The sequence below is a fragment of the Brassica oleracea genome, chromosome C3 (genome assembly GCF_000695525.1).
Source record: "Brassica oleracea var. oleracea cultivar TO1000 chromosome C3, BOL, whole genome shotgun sequence".
NCBI lineage: Eukaryota > Viridiplantae > Streptophyta > Magnoliopsida > Brassicales > Brassicaceae > Brassica > Brassica oleracea.
Window position 1 is genome coordinate 58579469 of NC_027750.1, and position 15615 is coordinate 58595083.

General features: G+C 34.7%; 3 protein-coding genes and 1 long non-coding RNA gene across 6 annotated transcripts; 1 reads left to right on the top strand and 3 right to left on the bottom strand.

The window, feature by feature from the left end:
• Positions 1-937: 937 nt before the first annotated feature.
• LOC106332085 (cysteine-rich receptor-like protein kinase 18) lies at positions 938-3626 on the bottom strand. 2 transcript variants are annotated; one of them, XM_013770557.1, is made up of 8 exons: positions 3283-3323; positions 2742-3203; positions 2526-2657; positions 2348-2448; positions 2040-2250; positions 1725-1962; positions 1492-1645; positions 938-1399 (listed from the first exon to the last, which is right to left on the bottom strand). In XM_013770557.1, the coding sequence occupies exons 2-8, from the start codon at positions 3199-3201 to the stop codon at positions 1067-1069; spliced, it is 1629 nt and encodes a 542-aa protein (XP_013626011.1). In that variant the 5' UTR covers positions 3202-3203; positions 3283-3323; the 3' UTR covers positions 938-1066. The 2 variants fall into 2 exon arrangements, with proteins under 2 accessions (XP_013626011.1, XP_013626010.1); XM_013770556.1 differs by having other exon boundaries at positions 2742-3626.
• Positions 3627-5947: 2321 nt separating this feature from the next.
• Positions 5948-6292, top strand: LOC106334392. Its single transcript, XR_001268602.1, has 3 exons — positions 5948-5994; positions 6070-6157; positions 6245-6292. It is a non-coding gene; the product is annotated as an uncharacterized LOC106334392 (long non-coding RNA).
• An 809-nt stretch (positions 6293-7101) lies between these two features.
• On the bottom strand, positions 7102-7781 carry LOC106333503. 2 transcript variants are annotated; one of them, XM_013771940.1, is made up of 3 exons: positions 7665-7781; positions 7458-7541; positions 7102-7370 (listed from the first exon to the last, which is right to left on the bottom strand). In XM_013771940.1, exons 2-3 carry the CDS (start codon positions 7519-7521, stop codon positions 7174-7176), a joined length of 261 nt encoding a protein of 86 aa, XP_013627394.1. In that variant the 5' UTR covers positions 7522-7541; positions 7665-7781; the 3' UTR covers positions 7102-7173. The 2 variants fall into 2 exon arrangements, with proteins under 2 accessions (XP_013627394.1, XP_013627395.1); XM_013771941.1 differs by having other exon boundaries at positions 7458-7565.
• Positions 7782-8730: 949 nt separating this feature from the next.
• Positions 8731-9417, bottom strand: LOC106333543 (protein SPIRAL1-like 5). Its single transcript, XM_013771978.1, has 2 exons — positions 9077-9417; positions 8731-8980 (listed from the first exon to the last, which is right to left on the bottom strand). Exons 1-2 carry the CDS (start codon positions 9296-9298, stop codon positions 8903-8905), a joined length of 300 nt encoding a protein of 99 aa, XP_013627432.1. The 5' UTR covers positions 9299-9417; the 3' UTR covers positions 8731-8902.
• Between the last annotated feature and the right edge of the window lie 6198 nt (positions 9418-15615).

Genomic DNA, 15615 nt, shown 5'->3' on the forward strand with positions numbered 1-15615 from the left:
TCTTGGAGCTTTGGTCCCTTCTATCCAGAGCTTTGTGGTTTTTCACTTGCATGCCGTCTTGTATGTTCTTGTTCAGTTTGTGAGGTGTTTCTTACTTTGCAGCTACTGGTTGTGATTCCGGTGTTTTAGGCATATATTTTCCTGCTTTTTGGTGGCTTTGGCCTTTCGATTATTATTCTCCCTTTGACCCGCTTTCTCAGTTTATGCGTTGGTTGTCTAGTTTATTATTCTTAATTTGACTATCTTATGATACTAATAGTGAAATAAATATAATTTGTAAATGAAATAATAAAAATTAGTAAAAATAATAAAATGATGAAAAGTCTTGCTATTTTTAGGTGTGAATAAATTAAATATTTAAAATATATTTATATTATTTTATTTATTTCTTGAATTTTAGAGACCAATAAGTGTGAAAAAGATTAGATAATACACAATTAGAAATTGATGGAGAAAATTGCAATAATTTAAAAGAAGAAGAATTTAAATACAAAAAAAAACATGAGGACACATGTCAACAAACCCCCCCCCCCTTCCACATGTCATAAGAAGAAAAAAAATCCAACTTTATATATATATATTTCTCCAGATTGCAGGTGACCATTATAAAGGTGACCATTATAAACTATATATTCTTAGGATTCGTCAAGTACTTCGTTAGGATTTACTAATGAAAATCAAACAAGATCAAATAACTTAAACCAAGACACGAAAATCATATTAAAATATATATTAATGTCATGGTTTTATAAGTTGATAGTATTTTTAAAAATATATTTGTTAATAAATTTATGTAAATGGGTGAAACCCCTAATTTGATAGGTTAATGTAATAAACTCTCTTTGTATAAGAACAGCTCTTTGTGTTTTTCATTTCCCAAGCCAAGCTATAAGATATTGAGAAAGATGCTTAATCTTTGTTTTAAAATTATAGTGAACTGCCTCTTATCATGGTCTAGAAACGTATTCATTCTAAATGAACTATGGGTAAAAATTAAGGAATATATGAGAAAGTGACATGCGTTTGTGGAAAAAAAAACTTAAACCAAACATAACATGTTGAGTATTCAACGAGGAATAACATCGGTGATAGTAGCTTCATCTACAGAACAAGTAAAAGACTTGCTGTTCCATTGACCCGGTTCCAGTCCCTGGGCTAGTGGATTCGATCTTGGCTCGTTACTGCAAAAAAATCCAGGTGGCAGAGGGAGGGGCAGCGCAATTGAGCTGATTGTAAGCATTTGGTGAATGGTAGACATTGTGGGACGATCTACAGGATTTTCTTGAACACATAACAGCCCAATATGAATATATCTAATGACTTCATCACTTTTACAATTGTCTCTGATGCCAGGATCTACGAGCTCGTGCAATGATTTACTCTCCCAAAGTCTCCAGACCTGTATAAATTATTGTAATATATTTATAACTATGATCAATTTAATTAAGAGAATTAAAAAAATTGAGAGTTATTTAGTTGATAATTGCTAACATATGTGACTAAGTTGTTAACTAGACCCTCCATCTGGTAGAAGCTGCTATTCTTTTTGCCACTAATGATCTCAAGAATCAATACTCCAAAGCTATAGACATCCGATTTAGCCGAGAACTGCCCATTTGCCACATACTCTGGTGGCATATAACCACTGCAAAATACACAAGTTATTAAGCAACAAAAGGGTTCATTAATTGAACTTCAATAGGTCCAAGAAAGTATACACTCACAAGGTTCCGACCACTTTTGATGTATTGGCTACAGTTTGGTTGATTCCAAAGATCCTTGCCATTCCAAAATCAGCGATTTTCGGATTCATATCAGCATCTAAGAGAATGTTACTCGCTTTGAGGTCACGGTGTATGATCTTGAGCCGTGAATCTTGATGAAGATATAGAATCCCTCGAGTAATTTCCCCAATGATGTTGCGTCTAACTGTCCAGTCCAACTGAGTTCTCTTCTTAGAGTCTGCATACTTATACAAAATAAAAATTAGCTAGGTTCAAGGAAGAGAAACAAATGAAACTGAGTTAATAAAAACAGACCGAAGAGGAAATAGTTGAGGCTTTTGTTAGGAACAAACTCATAGACAAGTAACTTCTCGTCTCCTTGTAATGAAAACCCAAGAAGTCTAACAAGATTCCTGTGCTGAAGTTTTGCAACAACAATAACCTCGTTCTTGAACTCTACTTCACCTTGTCCTGATGTTTTAGACAATCTCTTCACCGCAACTTCAGTACCATTCATGAGCATACCCTTTCAAAATAATTACAAATTAAGCAACATATCACTTCACGAATCTTAACAAAAGAACAAAGCTAGATGGACAAAGAGAGTCTATATGTGTATATACCTTGTAAACCTCACCAAATCCTCCTTCACCAAGCTTGTTACGCTCAGAAAAGTTGTTTGTAGCAGCTTCAATTGTGCTTAAATCAAACTGGATCGATTCGGCTTCATTTAAGACAAAAAAAAAAGTTTGTGAAAAAATTCAAGACAAAATTAAATGTTCAAAACATAAATAAACTCACTTGGATTTGGAAGTTCAATTTCTTGCTTTTTCTTTCTTCTCTTTAAAATAACAACGCCTAGAGTAATCAATATTATGGCAACAAGAACAGCAACGACAATCGCCGCAATAACTCCTCCTGAAATTCTTGTATCTGCACAAAATCCGATTCACCAAGAACATAACTACACAAAAAATAAAAATAAAAAAGTTGCTCTATTCTAAAATAGAAACTTGCCTTTCTTGGAAACATGAGAGGGTACTGTGAGAGACGGTTCTTTGGAAACAGGAGATGGTGTAAGAGAGGGCGGCGTTGAAGGCTGTAAGAAAATAAGATCTGAAGCACCAATGAAAGGATACAACTCCCACCGGAAAAAGCAACTTGGTCGCGATATAACTCCACCTTGCCTCCTACGGCAACACGTCTGATAGTCAATAACGTTTGTCCGTAAGCAAACGTCACAATCTTCAGAAGAAACATCTGGTGTGCATTGCATCAACGCTGATATGTTCCTGAAGTCCGGTAATTGAACTACATCGTCTTCGCCAGCATAGTACTTAGACGCATTGTTCCCGGCTGATGAGGAAGAGGAGATATTAGAGATCATACCAAACATTAACTTTGTCCACACGCTATCAAAGTAAGTCTGATTCAGATTGGTATCTGCAGTACTGGCGATCGCTCCGCGTGGCTCCATGCCTAGTAATCCGGAGAAGGAGCGGTTAGTGTAGCGAACAAGGCAAAGGGTTTTGTCACCCGACCATGAGAAAGCGTCTACCTGGTTTTGACAGTTCTGTAGTAAGCCATCAGATGCGGTCTCAATACACTGAGAACAAACATTAGGTTCAGCGCCTGGAGCGCACATCCCCATGGCGTAGACTCGGTCCAGACCAAGCCCGATCGAACTTTGGAAGTAGCCGTCATGAGCCGTGACGTTTGAAGGGAGGGTGGGAAGGATGAGACGACGGTTGTTGTCATAAGTACTGTTGGGTATGAATATTCCAGTAATGTTTTCACAAACTTGTGCAGAAACAGAAATGGAACTGAAGCTTATGACGATGACGAAGAAGAAGAAGAAGAAGAAAAAGAGGACTGTCTCATAGCTCTTTTTTGCCATATTTGTCTTTTAGATAATGTGTGAATGGTTGTATTAGTACTTGAATGACATTAATAGGGGTGGCCGGGTGGGAGCGAATAATAATATAATTTCTGGTATTTGTGATTTGCTTTGCTAATTGAGTTTTCGATTGAATTTGTTTCGAAAAATACGGATATCCGTAAGAATTATGAATCTTCACGGTCATTTCATCCAAATTGTTAAACACAAACAAATCTAGAAAAAAACTTGTTTTAAAAAAATTAATAATATAAAATAAAAGTAATAAGTAGCAAAACTACATGTTTCATAAATTTTTAAAATAAACTAAATTTATTTATAAAACACAAAAGTTAAGAAAATTTTGTTGTTTTATAAAGATTTTATATTCCATTTAGTTTAAAACTTTTATAAGTAATTTTGTAAATAACATTAATATAATTATATGTTAAAATAATAATATATAAAATTATATATTTAGTTGTAGATAAAAAATTATTTGTATAAAAGAGGAGGGGATATACAGCTATTTGTGATTTACTCCGTTTTTAACTTATATTAATTTTTAATATTTTTTTTTGCTCAGAAGACTTACGAATATTCAGATTTTTTGAATCCAAATGAACAATGTATCGAAACAAATCCAACGGATATCCCAAAAATCGAAAGGACTAGTCTTGGCCTTGACTTATGGAATAACATGCATGCCAATTTGTGTGAATCACTAGCATCATTTTCAACGGGGACAAAGTCTCGTACTGTGAATGCATTTATTTCTGACGAGAAACTAACTTCATCATATTTTCCTCGTTTAGTTAGTAAAAGATATATAAGAAGCATGATGGTCTTTCGATTAAATTTATTTTAGAAAGTAGACTTGCTGGCAGAGCATTTAGAAAATCATCACACTTATTAATAAAAAAAATTTCAAAATTTTCCAAAAAGGAAAATTCAAATTTGGAAGTGTTCGAACTTTCACGTACGTTATGTGCTTTTATGTGGACTTTTTTTTAAATAGAACCTCTAAAATATTAATATAATTGATATAGATCCACCAATAAATGCTATCCACTATTTTAAAATATAATATTTTATTTTTATAATAAATATGTTTAAGTTTAATATATTTGGAATCAATTAAGAGATTTTGGTCAACCTGAATAAGGGTAATATTTTAGATTTAATTTTTAAAACTTCAGGAAATTGAAGGATGCAAAAAGAAAAAAGAAATTGAAGGATGCAAGAGAATGTATAATAATGCTATTAATGTAATCGTAAATAAATCCAATCATTTGTCGTCGAATAAATTTTTTTAACAAGTCAAAGAACTTAACATCACATCAGGAAAAATATTTATTAAGCACAATTTATTTAGAAATTAATAAAAGTATGCATTTATGATTGACAAGAAATATGGGTATTATTTTATTTATAAAATTTTATTGGCAAAGAAATCCCAAGTTTTTAGAAGATTAGTGTTGTAGTATTAGACAATAAAACACAAATTCATTATCAAAATGAAAAAATGTCCAAAATTGTAGGAATTATAACCAGTATATTAAAACTCTAGATGGTGACTAAAAGGATGAATGAGAATAGTGAATTTCTTATAATTCATTACAATTTACACCATTTACAAGAAATATTTGTTCCATATGGTTCATTAAAAAACAATAGATTACCATTATTTTTTATCTAATTAGGAAATGAATAGATTTTTCTCTTGTTTTATTTTTTTTCGTTATTTTTTCGTATGTTTTGTATTTTTTTTAATGATAACCGGTTAGATCGGTCATTAGACGAAAATAAGTCAACATCTACGAATTCATATTTCATACTTCTTCAGCCTAGGACCCGTTTACCAAGGACAATAATTTCGTATGTAGATAAAAATCTTGGCTAAGGTTTGTGGGGTTTCAGAAAAGGCACTTCTTGTATCTATTGGTCTACTTCTTCGTGCTTAAAATTTATCTTTCTCGTTGTTCCACAATAACAACACAGTTGTTAAAAGCAATACAACAATTGGTGTGAGGTTTACAGTTGTTAAAAGCAATACACAATTGGTGTGAGGTTTGTGAGAAAAGTCTAAAACATGTTAACCTGATAATTTGAGTTAATTACTATGTTAAGCGGATAACCGGTATACGCTTATAAGAGTAAGACATGATTATCCGATTATAATAGAGGTTTGTAGTAATGTAAACCATTACTGTGTTAAGCTTGAACATAATCTACGTTTCAACGAGGAAGGCCTTAAGCCTAGGCCCATATGCTGGGGCCCATAAGTACGAAACTTTGTCTTGAGGATACATAATGTCTACAAGCATAACTCCCACATCGGAAGCATAACTCTGCAACGTATTACACGCCAACGAGCTTGCAAGGCAACTGAAGGTAAGTACAACAAGAAAATGGATCTATCAAATCAAGAACCTATGTTGATTCAGTTCTGGTATGATCATAAAACAGGAAGATGGAGTCAATATAACAGTAAATTCTCTTCATCCAGGAGCCATTATGACAAGTCTTTGGCGCCACTTCAATAGCTATTTAGCTGGTAACTTCTCTTCTGTTACGCACATGTTGTAAACAAATACATACTTTGGGTTTGCTTATGATCCTCTCTGTCACTGGCTTGATGTAGGAGCTGTTAGTGCACTGGCTAGCTATTTCATAAAGACTATACCGCAGGTATGCTTTTATCAGTTACAACTATTCTAGGAGAGAACTGGTGCTGGTTAAAGATATAGACCGGTCTTGCTTTGGTTTGTTTGGTTATCTAGTTTAATATGTTTAGTACTGGACTTTGTAGGGTGCGGCAACAACTTGCTACTTAGCATTGAGTCCTCAGGTTGCAGGAGTTACAGGAGAATACTTCAGAAACTGCAACATTACTAAACCATCATCATTTGGCCAAGATTCAGAATTGGCCAAGAAGGTTTGGGACTTCAGCACTAAGCTAACAGATTCACATTCAGGAAAAAGTCATTCTTGAAAGTAATTTGTTTCAGATGAATCTTTACTTTGATGGTTTTCATGTGTGATTTCTATTTCAGTCTTTTGACAAAAGGAAATAAAATAACATAACAAACCTTAATCATTTCAACTCTGCAAAATGTGGTTTAGTTCTGGTTCTGACCGGTTTAGTTATTGGCTTTTACCAAAGGATAGAACAATCACTTAATAGAAGATGCAAAATGAAAATATGGTCACCTTTTGTAACATTGCAAAAGATCAAAATTCAAGGCTTGGAGAGAATCTCGACTGCTTCAAAGAAGACTGGTTACAACAAATGATGCTTGCAATTTCAATCTGGTGCTCTAAAAATGGGTCGAAAACTCTTATTTACTAGATGCATTGCTACAAAACTCTTTTGATCACAAACACACATAAAACTTAAGAAAAAACAAGTGATCGACTTAAAACAACACCAAACATGCATTAAGATCTCACAAGATTATGCCTACTGAAGACTCGGTTGATATCTAAATTTTAGAGATTATGGTTAAGAAAACTTTGGCATGCAGACATCTCATATGATACATAATTACATAAATATATTCCAAGATGTAACTAGCGGTCTTCATCGCCGCTAAACCATGATTGAAGAAGCGAATACACGAGCAATGGACCGACAAATGGTGTAAACGGTGGTGGTTTACTGAAGGCAACAATTGGCTCTACTGTTTCCTTAGTTTTCTTCATTGTCTCTCTTTCGCTATTGTTCACGTTCTCAAGTTTCTTGGGTATAATGGTTCTCACTACTTTACCTGCTTCTCAGAAAAAAAAGAAATCACTCTGTTTTATTTTCTTCCTCGTGACAAACTGAAACTGAAGAATTAAGGTACACGAGTTACCGTGTGATCTTGAAACCAAAAATATTGGTTTGAGCTTGTCTATAGGAGCAGGAAAAGGCCGCATAGTATTTGATCTCTCTCTTTCTGAAACATATGAGAAGAGAAAGTCTAATACCTTGAAGAAAATACAAAAGAGAAGACCAAATGAAAAAAAAAGAAACATGCATCACAGAGATTAATGTGCAAGATTAAGATGGTGATTATTACCGGTTTCAACAACTGAGCAAAATGAATTGAAAGTCACAACTCCTCCGGTCGTAAGAGCTTTTTCTTCAGCGATCGAATACTTGTTTTGAGTTTGGAGAATGTTAGTTAGTTGTAAGTTGTAACTAGTAGAGGAAGGTTTGAGAAGGTCCGGGACTCGGGGAAAAAGTTTACACAAATTTTTAGAAAATAACAACATATTTTTCATTATTGCAAATTTACCCCATAATTTCAAACAGATCCTAACATCAGCCCACGTGGCTTCCATGCGGTGTCCCACTGCCGTTGCTGGAACGAACGATTTGGAAATTACATCAAACTTAAAAACTTTCCAAACCTGTTTGAAATTAATTTGTCGATAATATTTCTAAATGATAAAAAGGCAAGAAAATGGTTTGCAACAGATTGTTTTCAATTGGTGAAAATGGTTTCAGAACCAGAAAAATGGCCAGCATTTAAAAATTATCCGGAAGATATCAAACTTATACGTAAAAGTTTCCTCAACTCAGAAATCGTCTATGTACCCCGAACGGAGAATCTACGGGCGGATAGCTTGGCACGTAATGCTAGGAAACAACCGTCTTTCGTCGTTCACATGGATGCGGAGTTACCGTTTTGGTTTGCAGAGTCAATATGAGTCTGTGAGTGTTTTGTCGTTAAAAAAAAAAAGATAAAAAGACAAGAAAGAAGAATCTAGCATGTTAATTTTATATGATTTGAATTGTGTAAGCAAGACTGAAATAAATTTATACGATTAATATTCAAACTAACTTATCAATAATTGTGATCTAATAGTTGAAAATCTGTTTTGAAATGTAGTTTATCGTAAACATTTTACATGAAAATAAAATTCAGTTTTCTACCTATCTGAGCTTCAAATTATTATATTCCTTTGTTTCAAAAATAAAAATGTCCAATTTAGTTTACATTGGACATGTGCAAAAGAAGAAGCTCCACTTTCCCAATTACTAAAGAGGAAGCAATAGGCAACATATATGAGAAAAAGCATACCGAAATGCATATTCATATATGAGAAAAACCATACTAAAGATGCATAATATATGTCCATGACTAGAAACCATTTATTCGCCAAGTTGAACAAGTCAACTGCAAACTCAAAACACACGTTTTCGTACATACATATAAATAAGAAGTGTAGAGGTCTAGATAGGGATCAGTAGATTCAGTACACAAAATACTCACTAGATCACAATACAAACCCTAGTTATATGACTTCATTTTCATTCCTTTACTCCGAACAAGTATCCAAGAGACGAACCTCCACCAGGAACCGACTTAACCTTCGTCGTTGGACGATCCTGAAATTATAATATTCTCTCAACCCACAATTTTTCATATTTGAAAAAGGTACAGAATTTGATTAATTCAGAATATGAAGAAAAATAAAGACTTACTGTGACGAAGTTGCCAGAGTTTTGGCCCTGAGCTCTGTAGTAGTTGTTGTTGTTAGAGATCTTAGGCTTTTGGTCAGATTTTTCGTCGTCGGTGGGATCTATGCCGTATGGTGGTGTAGGCTTTGGGGCAGCCGATGGGAGATTCTTTGGAGTCTCATTGTCTGATCCAAAAAGATAGCCTAGTGAGCTTTGTCCGCCTCCAGAGCTCCCACCTCGGCTCATTATTGGATTGAGAGGCTTGATTAGTGATTTATTTACCTGTTTATCAAACCCTATAGTTACTAGACTTGTTTAGCTTGATCAGGAAAATGCGATATATTGACAAATTCTAGTTTGGGATCAAAAGTAAGATAAGTTTTATTGAGGGTGAAGCAAGCGTAGATTCCGTACGTGATACTTAAATGTGTTTGATAGCTCCATAAGACATTTTTAACAACAACAAAAATATTCAGATTTACGAGGGAAAAAAAAATTCCAAAACGACTTCATAATTAATTTAGAAAAAAAAAGAAATCAAAATGCTTTGCGATTTCTAGACTTTAACATATTACTCCGTCTGTTTTGATTTTACTTATCGTTTTAGATTTTGACACACAGATTGAAAAAATATTTAATTTTGCATATTTTAAAAATTAATGTATCATTACAATAAACCTAAACAGATTTCAACTAATAGAAAAATAAATTAGAATATAAAACCAATAAATTATGCATTGAAGTTATAAACCAATATTTATTTTGAAACAAAATTTTTATCCTGACAACTAAATTGAAACCGAAAGAGTAATAGTTTTGTATTTTAGACTATATCACTGGTTTCTTAAACATGAAACCCGAAGGTTTATGTTAAAAGAACAACAAAATGGTAAAGTCAAGGAATAAACAAGATTGAAGAAGAATTACGAACTTAACTGATGGCATTTTACATAGTGTCTGGGCCAGGTGATATACTATCAATCCACTATGAATCTCGGATGCAAAATTACATAGTTTTAATATTATTGTTACAGACAAAAATCATTGTTACATAGAATATCAAATAACTAATCATAGTAAAATACTAAAATATCAACGAAAAAAGTTTAGGGGATGATTGGTAAGTGCTGTAGCTTTATATTTTTTGCTGTAGAATTTAATCTGTAGATTTATTTGCTGTAGCTTTCTTTGCTGTAGATTTCTAAAGCACTAATTTTTGCTCTGGAAATAAAGTTCTCTACAGCCATATTTTGATTTTGCAGAGATTTTTTTGCTGTGAGTTTTTAAAGGAAAGCAAAGCTCGATTGGTTGACATATATAGCTCTAGACTAAATTTTGGCTGTCCAGAGCATCTACAGCCCCAACCAATCATCCCCTAAATATCGATGTTCTGTCTTATCTACAAATCGGGGATGCAAACGAATTATAAGAGCATCTGTAGATGTAAGGTTCTCAATTCAGAATCTTTCACTAAAACTACGATAATATAAATAAATATCTCAAATGATGAAATACTCATTCAAAATATTTCAAAATAATTTTTTTTGAGATACTTTTGAATGAATATACTTTGAAATAATTTTAGATTAAATGAATATATATACTTTGAAATATTTTTTGATGAATATTTCAATCCTCAAGGCACATGCATTTCAGAGTCTTAGTTGAGTTGTAATGTTTATGACAAAAAGGCACATGCATTTATTTTATTTTAAATTTTGATAGAAGCTGTAAATTAAAAATCCTTAGTTAGAAATGTTTTTAAATAACAGAATACTTTTTTTCTAGAAACAACAGAATAAAAACTTCCACTTAGTATTAGTAAAACTTTATAATAGCTGGATATCAACTCGGTTAAACCCATGGTTCTAAAATCGGTCTAACCGGAGCCTAGACTTCCACCTATGCGGCAAATCGGTCTTAGCCGAAACAATTTTTTTAAATCTGATTTATACGATTTAAAGCGGTTTAAACCTTTTTAAACCAATTTAAACCGTTTCAAATCTGTTTAAATTTGTTAAATTAAGTAATCATGGTAGCAAAAATCCATAAATTTATCTAATTCTTTTTGCTTTATATATTTAATTTTGATAATTTATCAAAATAATTTTATAATTAAATCGAATAACAAAAATATCTTATATAAATGTAATATATATATATATATATATATATAATAAATCAATAATTTGTTAACGCCTAGATCCGTTTAAGCTTCATATAATCCATCTAATCGATAATCTTCCGTAGAGCGTTTACTTTATCGCCTACCGATTTCTTGAATATCGGTTAAAACTGACACTCTCATTAGTTTATTCATGATAAAATTGGTCATCCTTTAAATCAACAGAACCATGTGGGTTGGGTCGATGTTTTTTTTAATTTTTTTGATTTTCATCTCATTCTTTTATCATTTAGTGAAAGGATGGATTAAAAATATCAAGGATCTTAAAATAGTGGGGTTAAATCGAATAGTGTGATTGCAACTTACAAGATATGATATTGCCTTCTCTAAATGGGAAAATAATAACCAAAGAAAAATTACTAAATATATATGTACTAAACCATCATTTCCTAATAGGACCTTCATTGTCTCTATATTGATGATTGTGTTTGGAATTATTCTAAGTTTGTCTTTATAAAAAACCAAAGTTTTATTTGTAATTGATGGTTTTATATAACCTGCGTACATGTGATGAATACAAATAAAATTTTAAAATAACGAAAAGAAAACTAAAAACCTATTATGTAGAATGGTAAATAAAAAAATAAATATATTTGGCAAACTGAACTATATTTCAGACAGTTTTTAACCGCTTTAAAAAAATTCTTGTTCAAATATCCATTTCAAACATTTTTTCAAAAAAAAAAAAAAAAAATATCTATTTCAAACAGCTATTTCATACGCATATTCCATGTTTGATAATTGAAAGCGTTTTGCACCCAACTAGTTTCAACCCGTCTTTAAATATGATTTACAGGTGATATACCATGGATTTGACTCACTTTCACCAATAGTCTATAGTTGTTTTTACTACTAATTATTATATTATAGAATCTATTTATTATATTTATAAGATCAGAAGTGATTTGGAGATAAATGATGATTTTATAGCATTTTGGAGATATTTGAAGTAAGCACCCGAGATGACCATCAAGCTCGACCATCGGTCGATATTAAGGAACGAATATAGATCGATGTTCACATCAGAACAACGATCGACAGCGAAGTGCGCAGAAAGCCCGTTTGGTCACATCCGACTTGAAGCCCAAGTCTTCACCAATTTACAAAATTATCCCTGACGAGTTTTAACCTAATTATATAAGCTTTGCCACCATGTTAGAGGCAAAGTGTGCTTTCTTGTGTTTCTTGTTTTACTATTATCAACAAAAAGTTTTTAGGATTTTGATAGATTGGAGAGAAGATCCAAAGTTATATTTGTGATTGGAACTCCATTGATATCTATTTACTATTCTAATGAAGTTTTCTTACTTAATTACTGTTATGAATTGCTTGGTCATGTCTGAATAGTTTCATTGTTAGATTTTAGGGTTTAAATAGGTTATGAAGGATTAGCCCCAACTATAGATTGCTGAATTGTGATAATAATCATTTGGATTATCATTAATGCATGATTCTAGATTAGCTACCTAGAACTTTCCCTAGGATTGTTAGATAAAAGTGATAGCTTCATTCTCATCCTGAAACCATTTTGATTGAGCAAAGATTCTTGCTAGAGTAAGGCGAGAGCTGATCTTGTGAGCTTAGTGAGCATCATTCAATCAGCGCATAAAGCTTAACTAGAAGCGCGTCGATCGATATCCATACTGGATAATCGATCAACGGAGTGAAAGGTGCATCGATCGATATCCCTATAGTATAATCGATCGACACGTGCTATTGATCGAACACTCTTGTTTGGGTCATTAGATCTAGTTAATAGACAAGTCTAGAAACGCGAGAGCTGATTGACTTGTTGTTTAGTAGTTGAACTCTACATTATCATGCATGCAACTCATTAGGCATCTGTAGGATTATAATTCCAAGTTTCCTGAATAAAAAGCTTAAGTCTAGATATTTCCTTTTAAGCACCAAAACCTCAACCAATCAATCGAGCAATTACTAGCTCAACAAAACTGCAATTTTACATTTAAATCATTAAACCATCCTACTTAACAAATCTCATTTGATTTATTAGGTTCCCTAGCTCCTTGTGGATTCGATCCCTAAGTACTGCAATTGAACATCTTATTTGAGAGAGTAAACGCACACGGCTCAGTCGCTAGCCAAGCTCGGTCGCTACGTAGCGACCGAGCACACACACGGTCGATACGCTGCGCACATGGTCGATATGCTGCGTAGCGACCGAACTCTCCCTAAACGTCGATACGACACGAATCCATGCATTCTCGTCTACTCTTTAAATGCTATCTCCCGTGAGCCACGGCTAAACCATTCTTTGTTTCTCATCACTCGAAGTCATCAGTCAAACTTTACGATAAAAACCGCGGAAAGTTTGTTTTTATCGAAGAAACCGTAATAAACGTTTCGAGTCAATGACGGCCCAAAGAGACCTAAAACGTAGCTCGAAGCCCACTTACGATTCCTTAACCGAAGACCCATAAGCCTTATGACGGTTTATGCTTGGTTCGTAAGGCAAGATAAATGTCAAGTTTCCACGGATAAATGTAAAGTTTCCAAAGATAATCACGAAAATCGGGAAAATTAGAGTATCTCCATTTTTGAGCTATGACGGCTTAAGGGCGGAAGGGGAAAGACGCAAACCGATCTAGGAGCAAGTATATAAGGAGTCCTAGGCGAGAGGCAAAGGAGGAGTGACAGAAAAACTTAGCACTTAGAGCAATTTAGGCAATTTTCCATTTTTGTTATTCGACCTGCGACCCAATTAGGTTTAGCAGCTTTAGGGTTTTAGAACTAGGAATCTTGCCGATAGCTCTCGCAGCCCAGGCTCTTACCTTGTTGTAACGCTCAAACACGAATTCAGAATAAGATCTACTTTGCTCTCTTTTCGATTTCTTATATTTTATCGTCTTTATTTCGTATTCTGATTGTTTGGCGTGTGGTATTATCAGATATCTGGGACCTCTGGGAAACTAGGGTTCTCCTACTTTCCTTATTTAAACGGAAATCGACAGTGTGAATTTCGGTTCACACACTCACCAGATCCTACAAGTTTGGAGCGTTCAATCCGCAAAGAAGCGTGCTCCTCATCGATCGATAACAACGCTTGTTTGTCGCTCGATTTTCGTCAACCACCGTTGATCCAGGCACTAGTCCCGTCGACCGATAGTCGCTCACCACCGTCGACCGAAGACACTCATCTCCCATCGACCAACATCTTCCATCCGAGATCGATCGATACTTCAGTCCAAACATCGATCGATACTGAGCCGCGAGACATGGTTGCGAATTTGATTCTTGTACGTGATGAGAGAGGAGACCTGCATGACCAGGAGGGTCATCTACGTAATGCAGGAGGTCAGAGGATAGATGCTCAGGGGGCTGCAATCCCTGAGTCTGATACTGATGCTACAGGCGCTACTCTACATGTAGATGAGGCCGCTTGACCGAGAACATTGGCTGACTACAACCGTCTAGATCAGTTCTACAGCAACAGATCAGTCATTCGACCTCCAACTATTCAGTGGGATTTTGAGTTGAAGCTGCTGTACTATACACTCGTGGGACAGACACCCTACTATGGATTATCTCACGAGCATCCTATGGACCATCTGGAGAGGTTCGAGGATCTTATATCTGCTATTAATGTCGAGGGGGTCTCTGAAGACTACCTCCTATGTAAGCTCTTCAAGTACTCACTTGTAGGAGATGCTTCGCATTGGCTTAAGAAGCTACCACCAGGATCTCTAACATCCTGGAGCGACATCAAGAATGCATTCTTATGCAACTTCTTTGATGAAGCGCATGCTAAAGACTCGAGGAGCAAGATTGCTACATTCACTCAGGAGCCTGCATAATCATTTAGAAGCTCCAGGATCAGATTCAAGTATTACCAGAGAGACTGCTCAGTACTTTCTACAGAGGCATCGCGGTTCAGTACCAGATGGCTCTTGATGCTTCCAGCAATGGGAACTTCAACACCAGGAATCCAGAGGAGGCAGTGAAGGTCATTGAAAACCTAGCATCTAGCAGCAGCACCAAGAACACTGACTTTGAGAGGAAGAGATCTGCCACCATCCTTGGGAATGGTCAGATGGATGAAGTGAAAGCAAAGCTGGGCAGTGTTCACAAGCTTTTCAGGAAGCAGGTCTGCTTGGTTGAAGATGCATAGGCTGTAGACACAGAGGATAGAGCAGAGGAAGCAGATGTGAACTTCATCACTGGAACTGGATTCCAAGGTTCTGGAAACCAGGGTGGAAATAGGGGCAATTTCAACCAGAGTTCGCAGCACCAGAAATCCTACAACAGCAACAACAACAACAACTACAGCAACAACAAGGGTTATGGAAGCTCCTACTACCAGAAGCCACCACCGCCAACTCAAGAGAGCAAGATTGAGGAGATGCTTGATAGAGTTCTT